We start from the raw sequence: 21,803 nt of genomic DNA on the forward strand, positions 1-21,803 counted from the left end.
GGGGAGAACCGGGTGCCCAGGACCCATCCCTAGTGGATTGTAATGCTAATAAGCAGCTGTAGCTTCATGCTGTGTTGCTGCGCAGAGAGCCTTACGCCACAGCCCTGTGAATGTGCTCCATTCACCGATGAGCACGCTGAGGCACAGAGAGGTTACGCAGCTGGCCCCAGGTCACACAGCTGCAAGCGGCCCATTTCGTCTGGCTCCCGTTGAGTCTGGTAGTGGCCCTTGACCACAACTCTCAGCTGCCTCTTGACCCAGAGGCCGAGTCACCCGCCCAGGTGACACAGTGAACTCATAAGCGGTGGGCCTCCCCTAACCCGCCCTTATTCTTCCCACTGCCGTGCCTGGCTGGTCGGGCAGGAGCATCGGGAGGAGGAGTGAGAAGAATGGTTTGCCCAGTGGAGAATCTGGTGGCCTGAGCAGGAAGGACAATAGAGACACAGTGTGGTGGCCACTATGAGAGCCGGAAAGGCCCCCAAAGTCGCCCTTGAGTCACAGATGGAAAGATGAGGCCCAAAGTGTGTGGGGTCTTGCTGGAGGCTGTCTAGGAAGGGAGACCCAGGAGGTGATGGAAATTGTGGGGTGCCTGTGTTGGCATCCAGACCCCCATCTGATAGCTCATGCCCTTTTTCCTTCCCCTCCTCAGGCCCCAGTGCCTGGTGCTCACAGGACCCCCCAACTTCCGCCCAGCCCTGGTGGACTTTGTGGGCACCTTCACCCGGAACCTCAGCCTGATGATCTGTGGCCACGTGCTCGTCGTGAGTGCCCCCTAGAGGTGGGGCGGGGCTGTACTCCCGCAGGAGCCTTAGGGTGCAATGTCCACCAGCAGGGACACCCCTCTCCCCTCCCCCACCTTCTTTCTTTCCTTCTCCTAACTCCGTAAAGGTTACTGGGCACCGCCGAGCCCATGGAGGCAGCCTCTGGGGCAGGAGAGGGGCTGAGTCTCAGGCCGGAGGGCAAAGGCAGCCCCCGATGTCACCTGCCTCCACCCCCCCAGGGACCCCGCAAACAGAGGATGCCTGAGCTCCGGCTCATCGCCAACGGGCACACCAAGTGGCTGAACAAGAGGAAGATCAAGGCTTTCTACTCGGACGTCATTGCCGAGGACCTCCGCAGTGGGGTCCAGATCCTCATGCAGGTTTGGGGTTCCCCTGCAGGCCTTATTACTTGGTCTCACAACCTGGAAGGCAGGACATCCTGAAGGGCCAGTAGAAGCCCCTTTTGCTGCAACAGGGATCCCACTTTTCTTGCCCCCCACCCCGCCCCCAGATATGCTGCTCCAGGGCACTTTCTCCGAGTGCCCAAGACTGGGGAGAGCTGACTCCGAAGCCTGTGGGGACTGCGTGACCTCAGGCACATCTCGTTTTTTTTTTTTAAAGATATAACTTACAGACCATAAAGTAAAATATTAAGCGTGTAGTTTGATAAATGTTTACATATGGAGACACCAGTCAGTGGTGTGAAACCACCATTCCGATCAAGCTCTAGAATGTTCCACCAGGCAATTCGTTTTACTGCTCAGTCTTTCCGTCTGTAAAATGGGATGCATGGATAAAAGAACAATTGTCAGTTCTGAGTCAACGTATGGGAATTCTTTTTTCATTGTTTTAAATATTTCTTAATGCTTTAAAAAAGAGAGCATACAGGGTCTCCTTTTGGGGTTATAAAAATATTTTGGGAGTAGATGGAGGTGATGGTTGCCCAACATCATGAATGTGCTAAATGCCACCAAATTATGCACTTTAAAATGGTTAATTTTATGTGAATTTCACCTCAAAATTTTTAAACATTAAAAAAACTATCAAAGATGATGGATCAGATGACCCAGGAATTCTCCAAGCTTGACACCCAAATTCAAGTCCCGTGTCATGAGAAATAATTCACGAGAGCAGCAGGAGTTGAGATAATCCAGAACTAGTGGGACAGTCCCTGCCTGGGCCCAGGCTTGGAGGGGCCGCGGGGTGTGGCTTGGGCTGTCGCTTCACCTTTCTCGTGGGTGCGTCCAGGCAGACAGGACCCTGAGCTGGGGGATGTCTTTTCAGAGCCCTTAACCGCCCCTAGGAGGGGGCAGCTGGGGCTGAGGGAGCGAGAGTCACCCTAGTCGGAGAACGGGGCCCCTGCGGGGCGTGAGGCCTCACCCCCCCGCCTCACCCCTCCTCCGGGCAGGCCGCAGGTCTCGGGAGAATGAAGCCCAACATTCTGGTGGTCGGGTTCAAGAAGAACTGGCAGTCGGCTCAGCCCGCTGCGGTGGAGGACTACATCGGCATCCTGCAGTGCGTGAGCGCGAGGGGGCGGGGCCTGCGTCTGTCTGTCAGCCACGGTCTGTCTGTCAGCTACGGTCCTTCGGGGTTTCCTGGGCCTTGGGAGCTGGAGGGTAAGCAGTGGTGCCTAAGAAGCTGAGTCACTGGTTCAAAGCGGAGGAAGAAACAGATGGACTAAGGGTTCCCCACCCTGACCTGTGAGTCGTGGCCACCAAGATGCGTAGGGAGGGATCAGGCAGGTAACACAGAGAGCAAAGTGGCTCAGGTGTGCGACAGTAGGAAGCAGTGGGGTCTGGGGCCAACAGAGCAGCTGTTGCTTGGCTCCAGCCAATTGTGCCCAGGTAGACATGTGGGCCCAGTGTTGCCAGATTGCTTTTTCGGAGAAGTTGAAAATATGGGGTCTTAGGTGATGACTCGTGCCCTCCTGTGGGCTGCAGAAGACCTGCAGATAGCCAGCTCCAGAGCGGTGAGGTGCTGCCCCTGAGGGAGAAGGGAAGCCAAGCCTTGAGCGAGGCTATACTGTGGGGCCTGTGGGGAATGGGATCAGGGCCGGGGGGAGGGATATAATCCCCGGGGTTTTCAGGGTCAACTTCAAACTCTTTCTCCTTCAGCTCTTGCTGTGAAAGTTTCAGAAAATGCTTGTCTGAGTCACTTTTCCTCATTGACGTAGTACCGAGAGGCAGTGTAGAGGGACATTTAAAGAACACGAGGCTGAGTTTTGGGGACCTGGGACCTGCTTGCAGGTCTGCTGAGGACCAGGCAGTGCCTCTCAGCTGCCTCTAAGAGAATTACAGCAGGGGGCGGGGAACACCTGCTCCGCACACTCCCAGCTGAGACTCCAGCATGTTGGGCTGGGAGGCCCCTGTCCCAGGGATGTGTGACTACAGGATTCCAGAGAGGACAGCCTGTCAGGTCGGCCCTAACAGTGGGCTCTCCAGTGCTGTAAATATACTTCTGGGGCAGGAATCTTCTAGACATTCCACATAGACAATTTACCGCTGCCTTCATGTGCGAGGCCATTCCTGCGTGCGTGCCTGAGCTCAGGCAGGGCTTACAGTCTTGGCTATTTAATTCTAAGCCCAGCTGGCCACTACGTGTGTGATCATGGGCAAGTTACACTCCAAGACTCAGATTTTGTGTCTGTAACATGGAGATAATAATTCTCATCCCCACCTCTGTTGGCAGAGTCGTGAGGATTATCCAAACAGATCAGGAGGACAGGGCCTGGCTCAAAGACTGGCCTGACTCAGTGTCCCCTCGGGGCAGGGTCTGTGGGACCCACGGTGCCCTGGACCACAGAGCTAGAAGCATTTGGGGCACTCTCCAGTTCTGCCTGCGCATTTCACAGATGGGGAGACAGAGGCCCAGAGAGGAGAAAGGAGACGGAGGGAGGCAGGGGCAGCTCTAGACGTCGGGTCTCGGGGGTCCTGGGGGCTGGGGGACGCTTGGAGGCTGGGGGTGGGCCTGGGAGGAGCCTGACTCCGCCTCCTCTCTTTCCAGCGATGCTTTTGATTTCAACTACAGTGTGTGTGTCATGAGGATGCGTGAGGGGCTCAACATCTCGGAGGTGATGCAGGCGCACAGTGAGTACACGCCCACCTGCTCTCGGCACTCCTGCCAAAAACCGGAACGGGGTCCCAGAAAGTTCTAGAACCTCACGTTTTCCGTGATCAAGGGAAGGGAGGAGAAAATGAATGAGGAATGAAAGGTCCCAGACTCCTAGGAAGTCAGATTTTGAGGGTCCCTTAGAGCTCGTCAGGTTTCTAAATGGAGAAACCGAGGCTCAGAAAGGGAAAGTGACCAGTTGGAGGTCATGCTCCCAGCTGGGGACAGAACTGGAGCTCAGAGCTTCCCGAATCACGATCAGTGCCTCTAACCAGACGGGAAGACGAGGATCTAACAGAGGGGGCAGGGGAGAAAGTCCACGTAAGACCAGAAAGTGGAAATACACACAGAGGCCTTGAAAACGGGGCGTCTCGGTCTCCAAGGTCATCACTGGGCCACCGAGCTGGGATATATTTAACTTTTAAAGTCACATGTCAATACGCTGACTCTGGATAAGTAATATTGAGAGGTATGAAAGAAATAGCATTATGAAAACAAACGGGGGCGGGGGCAGGTGAAGCCGCTGTGTTTCTTGCAGCCGGGGCCTGGGTCTTGTTTGCTTGTGTCCCTGAGTGCCGAGGGCGTGCTCGGCACAGAGCAGATCGGTGGCTGTTTACGCAAGCAGCCTTTACAGAGCAGCAACCGTGCTTCTGACCAACGCTGTTCTCGGCGCCGGTGGTACGGCAGGGAACAGAACCAAGTCTGCCCTTGGGGAGCCGACGTTCTGGTGGGAACCCAGTGGACCCACGAGTCACTTCACACATGATACTGACCCAGGGCACAGCTCAGGAAGGTCTCAGAGAGGACGGGGGCCTTTGCTAAGAAGGGGGTGCTGGTGAGGGGGAGCCTGGAAGAGGAGGAACTAGCAGTGCCAGGTGAGGACAGGCTGGTGACATGGCTGCCCCTCTCTTGCAGTTAACCCTGTGTTTGACCCAGCGGAGGACGGCAAGGAAGCCAGTGCCAGCCGGGCCAGGCCATCTGTCTCTGGCACACGTCAGTCCCCACCTCACTCAGAGGCTTGGGGCACTCTCACCCTGTGTGGCAGCTAGTGACGGTCCCACGGGAACTTGGTCAAGGCTGGAGACACCTGAGGCCCTGGGTTCAGGGGCTGCGGGGGTGGGCTGGTGACTTGGGCAGTATTAAAGCCTACAGCCCTGCTGGGTTACTCAGTGTCTAGGCACCGTGGGAGCCCACCCAGCGGGCTCTGGGGTCGATGTCTCAGCCCCTCCAAGGCCCTCTGGCCATGCTCGAACGTGAGGGAAGAGGCAGGGGCACCTACGGTGCAGGAGCCGGGGGCATCCTGTGGGCATTCGTGAGGGGCAAATCACATCTTGGCGTCCGAGGGGCCGCTGGGGGCGCTCTGCTGCCCATGCCCCATGCACACCCTCGGCGGGGAGCTCTGGATGGCTGTGTGCACAGCCCGGGTGACAGAGTCCACCTCGCAGGAGAGCCGACTGTTTGCAGACAGACTCAGGCGTTTGGATGTGCTCTGCTCCTAGCTGACCTGCCCCTCTGCTCCCACAGTGGACCCCGCGGCCCTGGTGCGGGAGGAGCAGGCCAGCACCATCTTCCAGTCCGAGCAGGGCAAGAAGACCATCGACATCTACTGGCTGTTTGATGACGGCGGTCAGTGTGCCCTCAGACGCCAGCTCTCCCCCTGGCCGTCTTCCCTCCGTGACTCTGTCCCTTGGCCTGCCCTTCCTGGCCGTTCTTGACAAGGCCTCTGGTGGGACCTCAGAGCCCCGCAAAGGGGGACAGGGGCCCCTGGGCTTGGGGGAGCCTGGCTGAGCCCCTCTCTTGGCCTCGTTTTTCAGCTATAAAATGGGGAGGAGCCGAGGTCAACATGAGATGGAACCTTCAAACTGGAGAGGCCGCAGGGGTCACAGCACGTGACATAAAATGAGGGGGATGGGCTGGCGCACAGGAACACTTATGAATATTCTTCACTTTCCAAAGAAAGACACTCGTTTCTATTTTTCTTAAAACATGTGATTCTCAACTTTATTGTTCCCCCCTCTGACAGAGTCCTAGACAGAGAAAAAGTGACTCTCCTCCGATAGGACGTATCCTATTCACGATAGCTGATATGGCTGGGCACTTGCTCTAGGCTTGACGCTCGGTGCTTTATGTGGGCTGACCTAACGCAATCTCCCGGTAGGAACTATCGTTAACCCCCTTTACAAACGAGGAAATTGAGGCCCAGAGTGGTGAAGTAACTCGTCCGGGGTTATGCGGTCATAAGTGACAACTAGTCTTTGACCTTGTCTGGTGAGATGACAGGTAGAAATGGGGGCTCCTACTCACTGGTCAAGTTTTCAGTCTTTAAGGAATGCCAGGAATCCTGGTTTTCCTGTGAAATTCCCCAATTATTAAATGCCAGCTCACTTATTTAAAAGCACCACGTAGGCCAAATTAACTCCGGCCCACGGAGCCCCGTGTGCCACTCTGGTTTAGTCAGCATGCTCCTTCTACAGATGGGTAAACTGAGGTGCAGAGAGGGGGAGGGGGGAACCCAGAGAGTGCCCTACCCCGGGAGCATGCTCCTCTAGATTCACTGGGACCCTCCTTGCCAGGCCTCACCCTCCTCATCCCCTACCTCCTCGGCCGCAAGAAGAGATGGAGCAAATGCAGGATCCGAGTGTTCGTGGGGGGCCAGATCAACAGGATGGACCAGGAGAGGAAGGCGTAAGTGGGGAGTGCCGGCAGGGACCAGGGCCATCCCGGCTCCCTTCACCCTGTCCCCCTGTCCCCCTGTCCCCAGGGGGATCAGCTCTGTCCAGGTCGTAGCAGTGGGTGGGTGCTCTGGGCAGGTTTCTGTCCATTTCAGTGGTTTTGGTGTCCTGTCCCCCTGAAGGGGGAGGAAGACACCCCAGTCCTGGCCGTGACAGGGAGGGGTGTGAAATGTTAAAACCACAAATCTCCTCCAGGAGATTTGAAATAAAGGTTGGAGAAGGCCCGTCCTCCTGTGAAATGAGGCAGAACTTAGAATCCTTGGGGCAGTGTCCCCCTAAGCTGAGATTGTCACCTCTGGTGAGATAAGGGGTGATTTTAGTGGCCAGGGGACAGAGCAGCAAATCCCACCGAATAAGCGACTTTTAATTCTCTTGCAAATGTGTGGCTGAATCTACAGGAAAAGGGAACCCACAGAATCCAGCTAAGCAGGAAAGGGTGGGCCTGGCTGGGAGCTTGGCAGGCGACAGCATTCGGCCAGAATTTAGTGACCTTTTGGTTTATTTACTCGAGTTTTGTCGGTCACCTCTTTCTGGCAAGAGATGCTGGTATTCTGTTTAAAGCTGTGATATGAGAGTTTCTTTCGAGATGTAGCTAAGTAAGAATGCGAGTTCATCTGGGCTGCAGAGGACGTACCTGGTGAGGCAGCTACACAGCTGTGGAGGTGGCAGGCGTTGGGCAGGTGGCGTATGTGTGCCTAGAAGTGGGTCATTGTTGCTTTGGAGAAAGGTCAAGTGGGGTCGAAGGTGGAAGGATGGAGGACTGCTAGAGGGGGCAGACGGGCTGGGAAAGATGGGGTGGCTTGGCCAAGGCTGTGCAATTAATTAGCCAAAGAGAGGACACTGCCCAGGCCCTAGTCAGGGCCCTGTGGCCTGTGCCACCCTAGTGCTGTGCAGGACCACATCCCCACGGCGCCCCCAGTCGCCCGCTGCGGGCATTGAGGACGACCCGGCAGTCCGGTCTCGTGGTCCTCACCCCCGACAAGAGCTCTTCCACCGGAAGGCCCCTCTCACCACGCCCGGGAAGGGATGCTTGGGAAAAGCAGCAGCTGGCTCCTCTGTGACTTTCCAACAGCCAGTCAGCCTCAGCTTCCTGTTCTGGCTCCCGATGGAAGCAGGCCTCAACAGGTTTTGTTTGGCTCAAGGCCATGGCATCTTGGGGCCACAGGGTGTCTTCCACGTGAGGGCTGTGGAATCTCCTCTACCTCCCACCTGTGTCTTGACCAGGCCATGTCCTCTGCCTTCCTCATGACCTTGAGGCCAGGCCGGCACTGCCTCCTGCCCAGGCCTTGCCCAAGCCTGCCACACCTGCACTGCACGCCAAGCCGTCTGCCCACAGCGCTGCTGTCCTAATTTCACTCCCAAGTTCAGGGATCAGAAGTGGCTTGACAGCCGGGCCCCAGCCTGGTCCTTCCCCTCCCTCCGCCCCTCCCGGCTCCTGTACTCCATCCATGCCTTTGCTCATGTGAACTTCCTTCCTGGGGTGCTCACTCCCCACCAATGAGAACTGGGATATCCCCAAAGCTATGTCTCACCCAGGGATTCTGACATATGGGGGGCTAAGGCCAAGGCAAGTGCATTGTTTATAAGGCTCTTTGGGTGATTCCAGTGTGGAAACCCCTGCCCCACCCCCTTGGTCTGTAAGAGTCTTACCTACCATGCATCATCCAGACAGATTGCTACCTCCTCTGTGAAGCCTTCCCTGACTGCTGCAAACCACAGTTGGCACCTCCTCCTCTTTGACGCAAAGTCAGCACCATCTGGCTTGCTACTCCTGCTTCTGAACTTATTTCATGTGGTTGTCTTTGTTTGCTTAGCCACCCTGCAATGGTTCACCTTCCCATCCCTTAGATACTTGCTTCTCAAAGTGTGGTCCATGGACCCGCGGCATCGAATCACCTGGGAGTTTGTCAGAAATGCAGAATCCCAAGTCCCACCCCCGACCAGCTGAATCAGAATCTGCATTGTAATAAGATCAGACGTGTAGATGCATTAAAATGGGAGGTAGCACAGAGCTGGCCACCAGATACTCGGGGAATACTAGTCAATTACTTTTCTACTTCACTCGTCATCGGCCGACCTACCTCATCAATATTTGTTTGTCGTATGCCCCCTTCCCAGGTTAGAGTGCAGACTCCACGAGGGCAGGATTTGATTTGTTTTGCTCACTGCCATATCCTCAGTAGGCATTCAGTAAAAATTAACTGAATGAATGAATGCATTTTTTAAAAATCTCTGTCTTCCAGGATTATTTCTCTGCTGAGCAAGTTCCGACTGGGATTCCACGAAGTTCACGTCCTTCCCGACATCAACCAGAAGCCTCGGGCTGAGCAGTGAGTACCCTGTGTTGAGGGGGCGGGGTCCAGGCCGAAGGGCCAGCTGTGTGCCTGTTGTCCCTTTCTCTCTGGCGAGCCAGGGGCAGAGGCGCTGTCCTCCCTGCCCCCTCCTAGACGGGGCTCATGGAACCAAAGAGGAAGGGCCGGAGTTGGCAGCTGTTTGTTTCGTGTTTGGGTTTCTTCCTTTGCATATGAGAGCTCTTGTCTTTGCCAGAAGCACCTGCGCGGAGGACAATGAAAGTTGACATCGATGCTTTTCTTAGCCTGAGTGTTTTTAAGTGCTTACTAGTGCAGGTCACGGTGGTTCCGCCCCTTGAGCAGAAGCCAGTGTTTTATCCACAAGGGATGCTCCTGCCCTGCCCCTCAGCCCCAGGCCTGAGGGCCGAGGGGGTCTCCGGCTACACACTTCACAAGCCCAGGCTGCTGGCTGCTCATAAAAGGCTGATTTTACCTCCAAAATTGACTGATTTTTAAAATTTTCTCCAACCCTGGAGCGTTTCCATAAAGCAGTGGCTCTCAGACCTCGGCTGCCTCAGAATCAACTGGAGGGCTGTGAAAACACAGCTTGCTGGGTCCCACCCGCAAGATTCTGAGTCAGTAGGTCTGGGGTAGAGCCTGAGAACCTGCATTTCTAACCAGTTCTCAGGGTTGGTTCAGGCACCCCACTTTGAGAACCACTGTCTTAGAGACAATTCATGGGAAGTGCTTCACACAGCGCCCAGTCAGTAGTCAAGGAATGCTGGTTTGGGGCTTTTGCCTATTAGTGTGGCTTCTGAGCTCTGCATCTAGACATTTCTGTGCAGTCAAGCTGCCTCCTTCCCCAGGCATTGCCTGATTTAAGTTCCCGAAAAAAGAATGTGACTGGCCCAGCTTGTCCCTTCCTTCTGGGTCACGGTAGAGGTTCCCGGAAATCCTTTTTCTTGGCTACCCTTGGTCCATTTGGCCGTGGCCAGCGGCAGGGGAATCACACGCTCCAAAACTCATGGCTGGATGGCAGCTCCTTCTGCAGGGGTTTCGGCGAGGCACATCTCCTCCACAGGCTGAAACGTGTAAAGGCCCTGAGGCATGAGCAGCTGTAGCTCCTGATGTTATGTTAACATATTGGTGTTTAGAGCGGGGACGTGTTGAATGGTCTGGGCAAAAACTCCCCGCCTCCCCCCATGCAGAGGCAAATGCTTAGAATACGAGCAAACCCTGGTGTGAATTGTAGCAAGGCTCAGTTGTGGGGTCTGAAAGGGTTACATACCTTTCTTATGATTTGGTTTCATATTCTTAAAATAAAATATTCACGATAGGATTTGCTTTATGTAAATCAAAGTACATGAGGTTTTCCAGGACTCTCTCTTCTCCATAAAGTCAAGTTGGTCCTGGTCTCTTAGCCCTTCTCCCTTTACCTCCCATTACCCGGAGGGAAGGAAATCAAGATGGGAAGAAAGGAACTACTTTATGGCTGGATGTGTTGGCTCCTACCATTTGCTTGGAGCTGCAGGGGCCGAGATGAGTAATCTGCAGCCGTGTCCTCCAGGATTTACCCCGGCTCAGTGCAGGGTTGGAGATTATCAGAGGCTATCACAGCACTGCAGAGATGGACCAGAACGCAACGGGGAATAGGGTCATCTCTGTTGGAGGAGCAAAGCCTTGAGAAAGGCTGTGAACGTAGAGAGATTGGGGAAGCTTCCGGAGGGGAGGGCAGGGCGGGAGCACACGACTGTCCCCTTTCAAATCTCCTCCTTTGCCCCTGCTTCTGCCTCCGCCTCCTGGACCGCTCCTCCCCTCCCTCACACAGCCAGATTTCTCCAAAGAGATGGTAGCAGTCGTCACTCCCTCCTCCCCCTCCTGCTCCGGCCGTGCCAGTCTGGCTTCGCCCGGCTCCTTCACTGAAATTGCTCTCACTGGCATCATCAGTGACCTCGACGCTGCCAGACCCGCAGAGCCATTTCTGTCCTCAGCTCTCTCTGCCGCTCAGCTGCCAGCCATCACAGCCATCCTTCCTGAAGCAGGTCTTTTGGCTCCCAAGACGCCTTTTTCTGGTTCTATCCTCCCTCAGTTGTCTTCTCTCGTTTCCTTTGCTGCCTCTTCCTTCTTTACCTGACTGACTAACACCTGTTGGCATCCTCGGGGTTCAGCCCTGGACTGTCTTCTCTCCTCTTTACTCTGCCCCAGGTGAGCTGATCCATCCATGTGGCTTCAGATGAATGCATCTGAATGCTGACCAGTCTGAATTTCTATCTTTAATAATGGAAGTCGAATCACGCAGAACAGCCTCCAACAGCTTCCCACCTCACTCAGGGCAAATAACAAAGGCCTGCCTGACCTGACCCCTCACACCCATCTGTCCTCCTCTGCTCCAGCCACACGGGTCCAGCCACACGGGTCCAGCCACACGGGTCCTCTGCGGCTCTTCCTGCAGACACCACATTTCCGCTCGGGGCCGTTGCACCTGCCGTTCTGTTTGCTCCGGCATCCCCTTCCCTGTGTGTATCTGGCTTTGGGAAGACGCCTTCCCTGCCCGTCAGTCCTCATCCCAGTGCCGTCGTAAAACTTCTGACCCTATTTATCACGCAGCAGAGCGTGAGCTCTGTGAAGACGAGGGACTGTGCTGGGTTTGCTCACTGCTGTGTAGCACCAAGCCTGACACAGGATAGCGCCCAGTAAATACCTGGGAACGGTCATACCTGGGTGGGTAGAGATGGCCCAGGGCAGTCATCGTGGAGGTACCGTCAGTGCTGAGTTCAACGCAGAAGCTGCTTTGATGTCAGTGGCAGCGTCAGGATTGGTTTCAGACTGAAAAGTATGTCCCTGTGGCACTCCCCGCCATCTCCCTCTGGGGACCTGTTTCCACGGGAAACTGGGCCATCTTACCGGGTCTGATCTGCTCTCTCCATCGCCAGCACCAAGAGGTTTGAGGACATGGTCGCGCCCTTCCGCCTGAACGATGGCTTCAAGGACGAGGCCACCGTCACCGAGATGCGGCGGGACTGTCCGTGGAAGATCTCGGATGAGGAAATTCACAAGAACAGGGTCAAGGTGCAGGAGGGAGAAGGGGCGGGGCTTGTGGGGACGAGTGCTCTCAGGGACGAGGACCCTGTCTGTGCCCATCTATCCTGAGCGTCCTCAGTGCCCTCCCCTGGACTCTCAGCCCTGCTCCCCTCCCCCTCACACCCAGCCTCTGAGGTATCCTCAAGCCACGAGCGCTCGGCCTGACGGGTAACCGGTTTTGGGTTGTAGAACTCAGAGCCAGGCTTGGCATGAGAGCCTGGTCCTTCCGCCCACTCTGAGTCACCTTGGCCGTGGCAATGGACCGCCTAGAGTCCTTCTCCCTCTCTCTCCCTTGCTCTGTGCCTCGTGGAAGGGACTCATGAGACAAGTTGTGAAGACCGAGGTAGAGTTTGTCCTGTGGGCCCGCAAAGCTGACTGACCTTCTTCCTTTAGCCTGTAGACTCCGCCCCAGATGCAGCCCAGAGCCATGGCTGCCCCCCATTCCCAGGCAGCATCTCAGGGCTAAAGGAGAGTAGTGGCTGCTGTGGCCATTTTGAGGGGGGCAGGGAGAGCCGTCAGGGGGGACAGGGGCATCACAGTCTGTTCCCTGTGTGCCTGGGGTCAGCGGTTCTCCCCTGAGGGGCAGTTTTGCCCCTCAGCGGACAATCAGCCTCCCCTGGAGGCATTTTGGGTTGTCCCCACGAGGCTGGGGGTAGAGCTGCTATTGTCACTGAGTGAGCAGAGACCTGGTGGGACGCTGCTAAACATCCGACAGCTCACAGGACGGTTCCCACGACGGAGATTCTTTCACCCAAATGTCGGCAGCGTGAGGTCAGGAAGCTCTGACCCAGGTCAGCTCACGTCCCCTCAGTTTTCCATTCTCTCAGACGGAGGGGCCGTCCACGGCCAGGCCACGTGTCAGTCATTTCTAAACAATTCGGAGACAGGCCTTGGGGTAGGAGGGGGTCTCCCCGGCCCCCGCCCCCCACCCCGATCTGCCAGCCTCGAGCCCTGCCCCAGGGGACACGCTCGGCTGTTGGCTCATTGGAGAAAGCTGAGTGAAGAGCCGAGTTCAGAGAAGGCTCTCGCCACCTTGTTATGAAGGAGGAGGAGCCTCCCCTCCCTGCTCGCGGCCTCTGTATCCGGTGCTTCGTCAGGCCAGGCCCTCTGCTCCATGCTTTATAGGTTATCTGCGCATCTTCCAGAGGTTTCCCTGGGGTGGGGTGCGGGGCCGTCATCATACTGATTTCACAGACGAAGACAGCGAGGCTCAGGGAGTCAGCGTGCCTTGCTCAGCTGCCCGCTAGTGAGAACTATCGGCTCTTCCTACACCACGGGAAGTGCCCTCGCTCCCCCACTGTCCTGCTGGTCATGGGCACATGTTTGGTCAGGCAAGGAAAAACCAAGGAGGGCTCCTCAAGGGGGCGAGCTTGGCACTCGGTTGCTGTGAGGGTCCCCTTCCATCTTGGAGGCAGGGAGGCTATAATAATTTAGGGGGAACAATGCATGCATCCTGTTCGAATGTTAAAAGAGACCCCCCCAGGCTTGGTGGGGACAGGACGATCCCCAAGGATGCGGGAAGTGACCACATGGCTTTTCCTCACCCTAGTCACTGCGCCAGGTGAGGCTGAATGAGATCCTATCGGATTACTCCCGAGACGCCGCTCTCATCTTCATGTAAGTAGCTCTCAGTGGGAGGAGAAGCCTGGTGCAGAGGCCGAGGGTGTCCGCTCTGGGAAGGGGTGGCCACCAGCTGGGGACCAGACCTTCCCGTTGTGAGACAGAAGGGCCCACAGGTCCGTAAACACAGCCGCCGTGGCTTCTCGGGTCGCATTTGCCCCACGTTCTCACCTGAGTGCCGTTAAGAAAAATGCGAACTTTCGTGGCTGAAAGTCTTTCTAAAAGAGAGGGCTTGTTGGACCATTGTTGGCAAAAGAAAAAAGAAAAAAGAAAGAAAGAAAAGAAAAGAAAGAGGAAGGAAGGGAGAGAGGGAGGGAGGGAGGAAGGAAGGAAGGAAGGAAGGAGGGAGGAAGGAAGGAAGGAAAAGACTAGGCCCTGAGACATGGGGTCCAAACCACCGGCAGGTTTGAGTCCTGGAGTTAGTGGCTGGGCGTTTTCATACGTCAGTGGGGAGGGAGGTGTCGGTTGTTTTGAAAGAAAGAATTCACACTGGCCGGAGACAAAGCGGGTGGGAGACGGCGAAGCGGCATAGACGTGTCCGCCTCTGTGGACTGGCCGTGGGCAGCAGATTGAAAAGTTCACGTGCAAACGAGCAGAGGCTCCTGGGGTTGGTTGCTGCCCGGCTGTTTCCTCTTTTAGATAATCCTGGAACTAGCTGCCTGGAAGCTAATCCAAAATTCCAGTACACACTCGGGGGAGCGAGCGGGAGCTAAGCAGTCTTTTGTTGGTTTTGCCCTGCAGTTGATAATCGATTAACCCCTTCTCGTCTCTTCCTTTCACCCTTCCGCCTGCTGTCATTTAAGTTAGGGCATTTCAGGATTTTCTCCTTGTCAGTGCCAGTTGGCAGAGGTCTAGAGCCCCACATGCCCCAGGCCCGTCACCCCTGCTTTTCCCTTATTTGTTGCCTTTTCCTGCCAAAGTCGTCTTTGGCAAAGGGGACCCAGAAGAAAAATCGATTTCTAGTTGTTTGCGGATCACCCTCTGTGGCCATCGGTCGCACCCCATGTCAGTGCCAGGCCCGGGCTGCAGAAGCTGAGTCCTCCCCAGCTCAGCTGTTTCAGGCTCCATGTCTTGGGGGCTGTGACACCCTCGGGCTTCCGCTGCTGCCACCCGTGTCCAGTAGCAAGTCGCCTTTGGTGGGTATTGGGCAGGTTGTAGTAAGTGGTAGGTAACAGTGGCACAGAGAGGGTCTCTTGGTGGCCAGGAGGAAGAACATGGTCAGCCGTGTCACCTGAGTCCCCTCTCCCAGAGAGGCCCAGCTCAGAGGGAATGGGGATGTTTACCAAGGCAAGTACTGGCCTTTCTTAGGTTTCCGGGGGGCTGGCCATCTGGGAATTCCGCAGGATGGCCCAGAGCCTGTGGAACCTGTTTTTTTCCTACCCTGAAACCAAGATAGAGCGCACAGTTTGTGAGGTCCACTACAAAATGAAAATGTGGGTTCAAATGTATTAAGACTGTCAAGATGGTGACAGCAGAGCATTAAGCCCAGAGTGAGCTCAGGGTCGTGCAGATGTGCGGGTTGCACATCTGTGAAGCTGGCTCTGCCGAAAGGATGCTTCCTGGGGCTTTTAGGGAGATAAACTTTTGTGCGGAGAAAATGCTCCATGTTCCCTTTGAAGTGGGATAAGGAAAAGGACTGGATTTACCTCCAAGTCTCCGGCCAAGACCCTGCAGAGAACATCTCGAAGGCAAGGTTGGCCTAGGTGAGAACCCAGTCAGACTGCAAGTCAGTGGGACTGGCTCTGTCCTGGGACACAGCCTTCCCTTGGACGTGGTCGCTGGCGTGTGTCACCTGGGGTACGTAGGCGTGCCACACCACCTCCTCTTGACTGTTCGGAAGAGCAGGCTTGCGTTTCGTCTCTGCTGTTAGCCCACTGTGTGGCCTCGGGTGCACGTAACCCTCCTTCTCTGAGCCTCAGTTTCCCTGACCATAGAAAAGAGTTAAACGAAATTATTTGCAAGATTCTCTTTCACTCTAACATGTGATGGTTCTCAGCGGACTTGTCACTAAAATGAGTCAGGATACCAGACCATAAGATGAGGAATTTCACCTTGGGAGGTGACCTGCTGGCACCTGTCCCCTCCCACTCCGTGAACCTCGTAGGGAAAGCCAACCCCCTGTCCACCAGCCTTTGTGGGATTAGCTAGCTGATACAAATAACAGTGAGTCCAAGTCACCCCGGAGGAGGGGCCTGCACACAGCCCCACCCACTGGTGGCAGCTACAGCTGTTGCCCTAAGGGGCCCAGCCGTCTGGCCAGCTCCCGTGGGAGGACACGGCAGCTGTCCTTTTGCATCACTGATCTCCAGCCCTGGACTGCCTGCCCGACGCTTCTACAAGTTCACTCTGGTGTCACCTTCGTCAGAACCCCCAGGGGACTGTGGGAAATGGCAGATTTCTCCGCCGTTCTTAGCTCGGGGTCTGGGATGGAGCCCAGACACCCTCATTCCCCAGAAATTCCGAGGAGACAAAAACCCTTCCACACGTCCGTGCAATGACAAAATCACATTGCCAGCGTTTGGGAGAGCACACAGGGACCATTTTCTAGAGCGGGTCTGAAGCAGAATTTGGTCGTTTGCCGACTAGTATATAATCAGCAGATTCCTGGCGTGTTTGAGTTCAGCTTAACCTGCACAGTTGATAAACCAGCCTTGTAGCCTGCCCAACAGGCTTTGCCTGCATTCAACGACCTTATTTCTGGTCTCACTTTGGGGTCTAGGCTCCTCTTTTTATCTATAAAGACTTCCTCCTGAAAGCCAAATAGTAAGAATCAAAATAATCATCGATATTGCATTTTATCAATTGAGCCTCTCCGACACTCTAGGCATTGGGCGTTCTTTTCAAAACTCCATGGAGTGGTTCTGTTCTCCACCCCACCCCCCGCCACCCTCCCCCCCGCAACACACACACACACACACACACACACACACACACACACTCACTCACTCACTTTGGAGATGAGGAAGCTGAGTCTCAGAGGAGTTAAGCTACTGGCCCAGGATCTCCCAGCTGCAAAGCAGGAATTGGGTATTGACGCAGGCTTGCTGCTTACCATTTGCATCTAGGTTATATCCCAGGCTGCCTTTCTCTGTGGCTGAGAGAGGCAATTCTGAACAAAAAGTTCCTTTGTGCTGGAGTGGATTTATTTCTAAAGATTAGTAGCGTAAAGCACACACATCCTGTGAGCAGGGATAGAGTGTCATTATTGAGCCAAGATCTTGAGCCAAGATCTGAGTGACTCAAAGGAACCGACCACGTGAAGAGCTGAGGGCGCTGCCTTCTGGGTGGAGGGAGCATCAGGTGCCAAGGCCCTGGGGCAGGAGCAAGCCTGCCATTTTTCTTCAGGGGCAGTAAGAAAGCCACTGTGGCTGTGGGGTTGGGAAGAGGCTGAGAGCGGCAGGACGTGAGGTGGGGGAGGCTGCTGGGGACCGGGTCACGTGGGCCTTATAGGCCATGGCTTTGTTCAGAAACGCTTCGTGTCTGAGCGTGCGTTTGGAACCGTGCTTTCAAGGGGAACAAGAGGTCATTCTCAGGGTGGCTGGGAAGAAGGAGCTCGAAACAGAGCTGCTGTTCAGAACCATGAGCCGGGCTGTGGGCAGAAGGCCCCTTGGTGATTTCTCGTCTGCTTCTTCTTCCTGCGTCGCAGCACCTTGCCCATAGGGAGGAAGGGGAAGTGCCCGAGCTCACTGTACATGGCCTGGCTGGAGACCCTGTCCTGGGACCTCAGACCTCCGGTTATCCTGATCCGAGGAAACCAGGAAAATGTGCTCACTTTCTACTGCCAGTAACCCCAAGCTCGGCCATGCCCGCCTGAAGTCGAGGGTGCGTGGGACGCCCACCTCCCCACGGGGATGGTCCGGACTCATGTCCTTCAAGGGGTAGTATCTGATGACCTGACTGAAAAAGCTGGTAGATTTGCAAACTCTGGTTGGACTCCGCTCCCATCGGACGTGTCCTCTGGCCTTTGTTTTACGGGCTGAAGAAGCAGCATTTGAAGTTGCATGGAAAATGCTCTGGTGGATCCATATTCCTTTTAAGTTCTTTTGATCTTGATTATAACACATTAAGATTTCGGTCTTTGATTCATCTACAAATTTGAGGCAGAGTGCTGGGTGTGCATCTTGGCGGTTTCTACCGAATTTCCCTGGGGGAACTCCCTAACCATGCCTGCCTCCTGTCTCCTAAGGCCAGGAGAAGGGTTACCCCACAACACACACACACACACACACACACACACACACACACACACACACACACACACACACACACACACACACACCCCTGTCACCCTTACAGGACGAAGGCAGGGCTCCTGGAATCTCCATAATAATGCAAATTTCTTTAACCACCTCTGGCTCCCTTCACTTTCAATAATAATATATCTTCAGTGTTTTGGCTGGTTCTCTGGTAGACCAGGGACTTTCAAACTTTGGGGGCTGCAACCCACAGTAAGAAATAAATTTTACATTGAGACTTGGAACAAACGCACACTAAAACGGAAGCGTCACAAAACGATACTTATCCTTACAGTGGGCGATATGCCGGTCTTTCCTGTTCTAGTTCTGTTTCTCCTTGGAATCCACTAAAATGTGTTTGGGACCCACGAATGTGTGGTGACCTACGGTTTGAAAAACACAGCTTCGACTTTTCTTTGTGTCCTGCATTTTTTTTTTTCTACACAGCAGGGAGCTCGGCTGATGTAGAAAAAGGCCATGATGGGCCTCATTGCCATTTCTGCCTTATCTCGAGGGAAGAAAATGGAACTCAAAAAAAACCACTCAAGGAGGGATATTGACGGTGGGCCTGTCGGGAAAGAACTTCAAGGAGGGACGAGATTTAGGGAGTCTCTTGGAAGGGTATTGAGTTTCAGATTCGGTTGGGGATAGAGGATGGAGGTTTGGCAGGTCAGGAATGGAAAAGCAGATCAATCGTGGGTATAAAGATGGCAAGAATGGGCAAAGAATCAGAAAGGTTCATTCCCATGGGTAAAAGGACAGGGAAGAAGCCAGTGGTAAGAGACAGAAGCGGAGGAGGCTGTGGTGTGGGTGCTCGTAAGATGGGGGTCAGAGCTGAGTGCAAATCTGGGGAAGACGGCCCTTGCTCGTATTTGGGTTCCTGTGGATTGCACACCCCCAAAGTGCTTGCACCAACCAAGCCTATGGGCGAGGCTCCCTGAAAAGGCATTTTAGCCCTAGACGTCCCTACGCAGCATGAAGTGAGTTGTTGGCAGACGCTGGGTCTTTACCGGTAGCATGGGGGTACCCCAAGAAAGGAGGCATCTTTGGATCTGGTCGGCCCCCTCCAAGCTCACTGAAGCACACACTTCGGGTTGGGATCCAAGGGACTCTAGCATTTCTTGGGTCATCCCATGGCAGAGACCAACGGCTCTGGCTCCCGGGCTGTCATACTGCTCTATTTGGTCATCAGCATTCACTGAGAGAGACCGAGCTCCTGGCCAAGTTTATTGGGGTTGACTCCTCTGCTCCCCAGGGACCTCAGAAGGTGGCCTGCCTCTGAGCCATTCAGTGGACCTGGGACCAAGCCCCCGAACTCAATCTAGGAATGCTTGTCTTTCTCGGGCCACACGAAACCCATTTCTTGCACATGAGTGCTTCCTCTGTAGACCTCAGAGAGACCCCGACCCAAGAGCAGAAATGCTTTGGCTTTGGCCATTTAAAATAAAAAGCAATTTTTTTACTATGTTGGAAATTGAATTTTTAACAAAGATAATAGCTTGGAAGGGGTGGCGGGGGAGGGGAGCCTTGAGTTAACAGTGAGGTCAAAACAACAAAATGAGTTAAAAATACATTCCCTCAGTCAACAGAACTTATTTGTGTTGGAACACACTTTTTCAACTCTGAGTGTTTTGAAAAAACTAACTGTATTGTTTTTTCGACCTTGAGTTGAACTTTTCTCTGAGCTTCCACTGGTCCTGTAGGAAGGGTATTCAGTTTCTACACGAATATTCACATTTCTACATGAATATTTTGAGCATTTTCCTTTTGCGTTTGCTGACTCAGGGGGAACCTCTTTGCTTGTCTCGGATGGAGAGGTGGGGAGGCTGAGTGGCAAGAGCTACAGAGTGGCCTCCAGGAGAACTGGTTTTGAGTTTGTCTCCCCCCAAAACTGGCTGTGCGACCTCCGATACGCCCCTTAGGCTCTCTGGGGGCTCAGTCTGTGAAATGAGAGAATCGAACCAGAACGGGTATCACCAGCCAGCTGGCCTGCTAATGACTGTGATTTGGCCCATGCATGGTTGATCGATATTGTGGATGCCGGGGGGTGGGGTGAAGAGCACACGCTTCGGCCCCCCACCCCTTGGCCCCCCACTTCCTACAGCCATGCCGTGTGATCAGGGGCTCTAGAAGGCTCTCTAAGTCCTTGTCGGGCCCATTCTGCACTAGGAGGATGAGACATTTCGGTCCGCAGTCTCTCTCTCTGCCTTTGGATGATGAAATGCTCCACGTTCATGAGTTTCCATGGGAAGAAGTATTTTCCATCCTTTCTTCATACTGTGCGTGGAAAACCTGACACTCAGTGAGTTGGACCGTCAGCGCCAGGGGCCAGCCCCAGCCAGCAGCCACACGCGTCCCTGAGGCCGGGACTGCTCACTTATCTCCCCTGGGACTCACTGCCCAGTTAGCTCCTAATTTTCCCCTCTGGCTTTCATTGTCTCCTTTAGTTCCTGCCTAGACTTGTCATGGGCTTTACAGTAAATACAATACAGCCCATTTTTCATCCACTGGCTCTCTGAGCTCCCCCTCCCAGGCAGAAAGCCGTGGCCTCTTTAGCACACGGAAAGCCCCATTTGCACTGGACTCCTTTTTACATACCCACCTAACCTCTCTTGTGTGGCAAGGGAGAGGTGGGTTTCACAGGGATGAGACCAGCTGGAATGTTCTAGAAGAACCACCTGGCTGGAAGGCCCCCAAGCACATGCAAAGCAGCCTGGTTTCGCTTGTAGCTGTATATAGCTCAGGATGTCAGAAAAAATATGCTGCCGATTTCAAAAGTGTTCACAGACACGGGTCCCAGCAAAGCCCAGCCGGTGGCTTCATCGCTAAGGGGTTAATCCAATGACCAAAAGCTCAAGCATGACACCAGCATGCTTCTTGAAAGGGAGCCACAACAAATTCAGTTTCTAAAAATACCGTGTGGGTAGAGCTTTGACAAGAAACACCTGGCTGGGAGGCCAGACAGCGGAACGTCACACAGATGAAAGACAGTGGCAAGAAAGGACGAGCGGTTTTCATTCTGGCTCAGAAGAGCTACAGAAGGAACCCGGAGATGTTCAGGGGTGCTGTCTTGGGGAAAGGCGGGGTTGGTGAATGTGAGGTTTTGGGGAGCAGGGCAGAGTGCAGGCGGAGGGGTGGGAGCCTGTTTGGAAGAACCTGACCTGAGTGACAGATGTGGCCCTAGGCGAGCAAGGCTGGCCTGACCAGGTCAGAGATAAGAGTGGACATGTTTGGAACCCTTATCAATGGGCAAAGAGCGAGAGTTGACTAGGAGGGCTGAGCAAGCAGGATTCACAGAGGAGATTTAAAAACCCCCACCATTATAACAAAAATGTTCCTGTAAATGATTTCCGTCATCTTCTGCGTCTTTGCCTAAGTGCTAGGTCTAGTCTGAAACTAGCTGGGGAAGCTGGGTGTTTTGCTAGAGGAAAAAAGAAACTAACACACAGTCAAAATTCTACTTAGAGTACAGAAAAGATTCTGTGTTCATGAAAAGATACTATGAAACTAAAGATAAATGAATTTTCAAAAATTTTTTCTTTAACGTAAAATGCTGGACCGCAATCAGAATATTTAGAAGAGAGAGGACGGGTAGCTGTGATGGGGAAATGTGGGCTTCTGAGGTTACCTGGGCCTCAGACTTCAGCCATGACCTTGCCCAGGATGCAGGCCTGGAGAGTGGGGCCCACCCAAATCGTTTTTGCCCTGGAGCCGAACCCAGGTAGCCAGGAAGAGCCAAAACTCTGGGGCTGGCTGCACCTGCTGTTCAAGCAAACTGAGGCATTTACTCAGAGAGATTATTAAGTCAGGCAGACACCGCTCACCTGCCCCCTTCACGGCCTACGCTTCTCATTGGGGGTAATCGGGATTTTCTTGTGTGGTGACTGTATTTGGATCCCTCTCTCCATCAGAGGAAAGGCTGGGAAATAGCATTCCATGGAACAGAAGGAACCAAGTAGGATTTTTTTTTCTTTT

The 21,803-nt window shown here is 54.3% G+C and overlaps 1 protein-coding gene across 2 annotated transcripts in view; it reads left to right on the top strand.

The window, feature by feature from the left end:
• SLC12A3 (solute carrier family 12 member 3) overlaps positions 1-18,232 on the top strand; it is a 31,256-nt gene extending 13,024 nt beyond the window's left edge. Inside the window, exons 16-26 of one of the 2 annotated variants that reach the window (XM_039880927.1) lie at positions 650-761; positions 1,001-1,141; positions 2,170-2,276; positions 3,765-3,847; positions 4,785-4,862; positions 5,394-5,495; positions 6,443-6,554; positions 8,845-8,931; positions 11,826-11,961; positions 13,523-13,590; positions 17,240-18,232. In XM_039880927.1, coding sequence (XP_039736861.1) covers positions 650-761; positions 1,001-1,141; positions 2,170-2,276; positions 3,765-3,847; positions 4,785-4,862; positions 5,394-5,495; positions 6,443-6,554; positions 8,845-8,931; positions 11,826-11,961; positions 13,523-13,590; positions 17,240-17,381 — 1,168 coding nt within the window. In that variant the 3' untranslated portion in view covers positions 17,382-18,232. The remainder of the gene's footprint in view (positions 1-649; positions 762-1,000; positions 1,142-2,169; positions 2,277-3,764; positions 3,848-4,784; positions 4,863-5,393; positions 5,496-6,442; positions 6,555-8,844; positions 8,932-11,825; positions 11,962-13,522; positions 13,591-17,239) is intronic. The other variant, XM_039880928.1, reaches the window with a different exon arrangement.
• The last annotated feature ends 3,571 nt before the right edge of the window (positions 18,233-21,803 follow it).

Source organism: Pteropus medius, unplaced genomic scaffold (assembly GCF_902729225.1).
Source record: "Pteropus medius unplaced genomic scaffold, Ma_sr-lr_union100, whole genome shotgun sequence".
In the NCBI taxonomy this organism is placed as follows: domain Eukaryota; kingdom Metazoa; phylum Chordata; class Mammalia; order Chiroptera; family Pteropodidae; genus Pteropus; species Pteropus medius.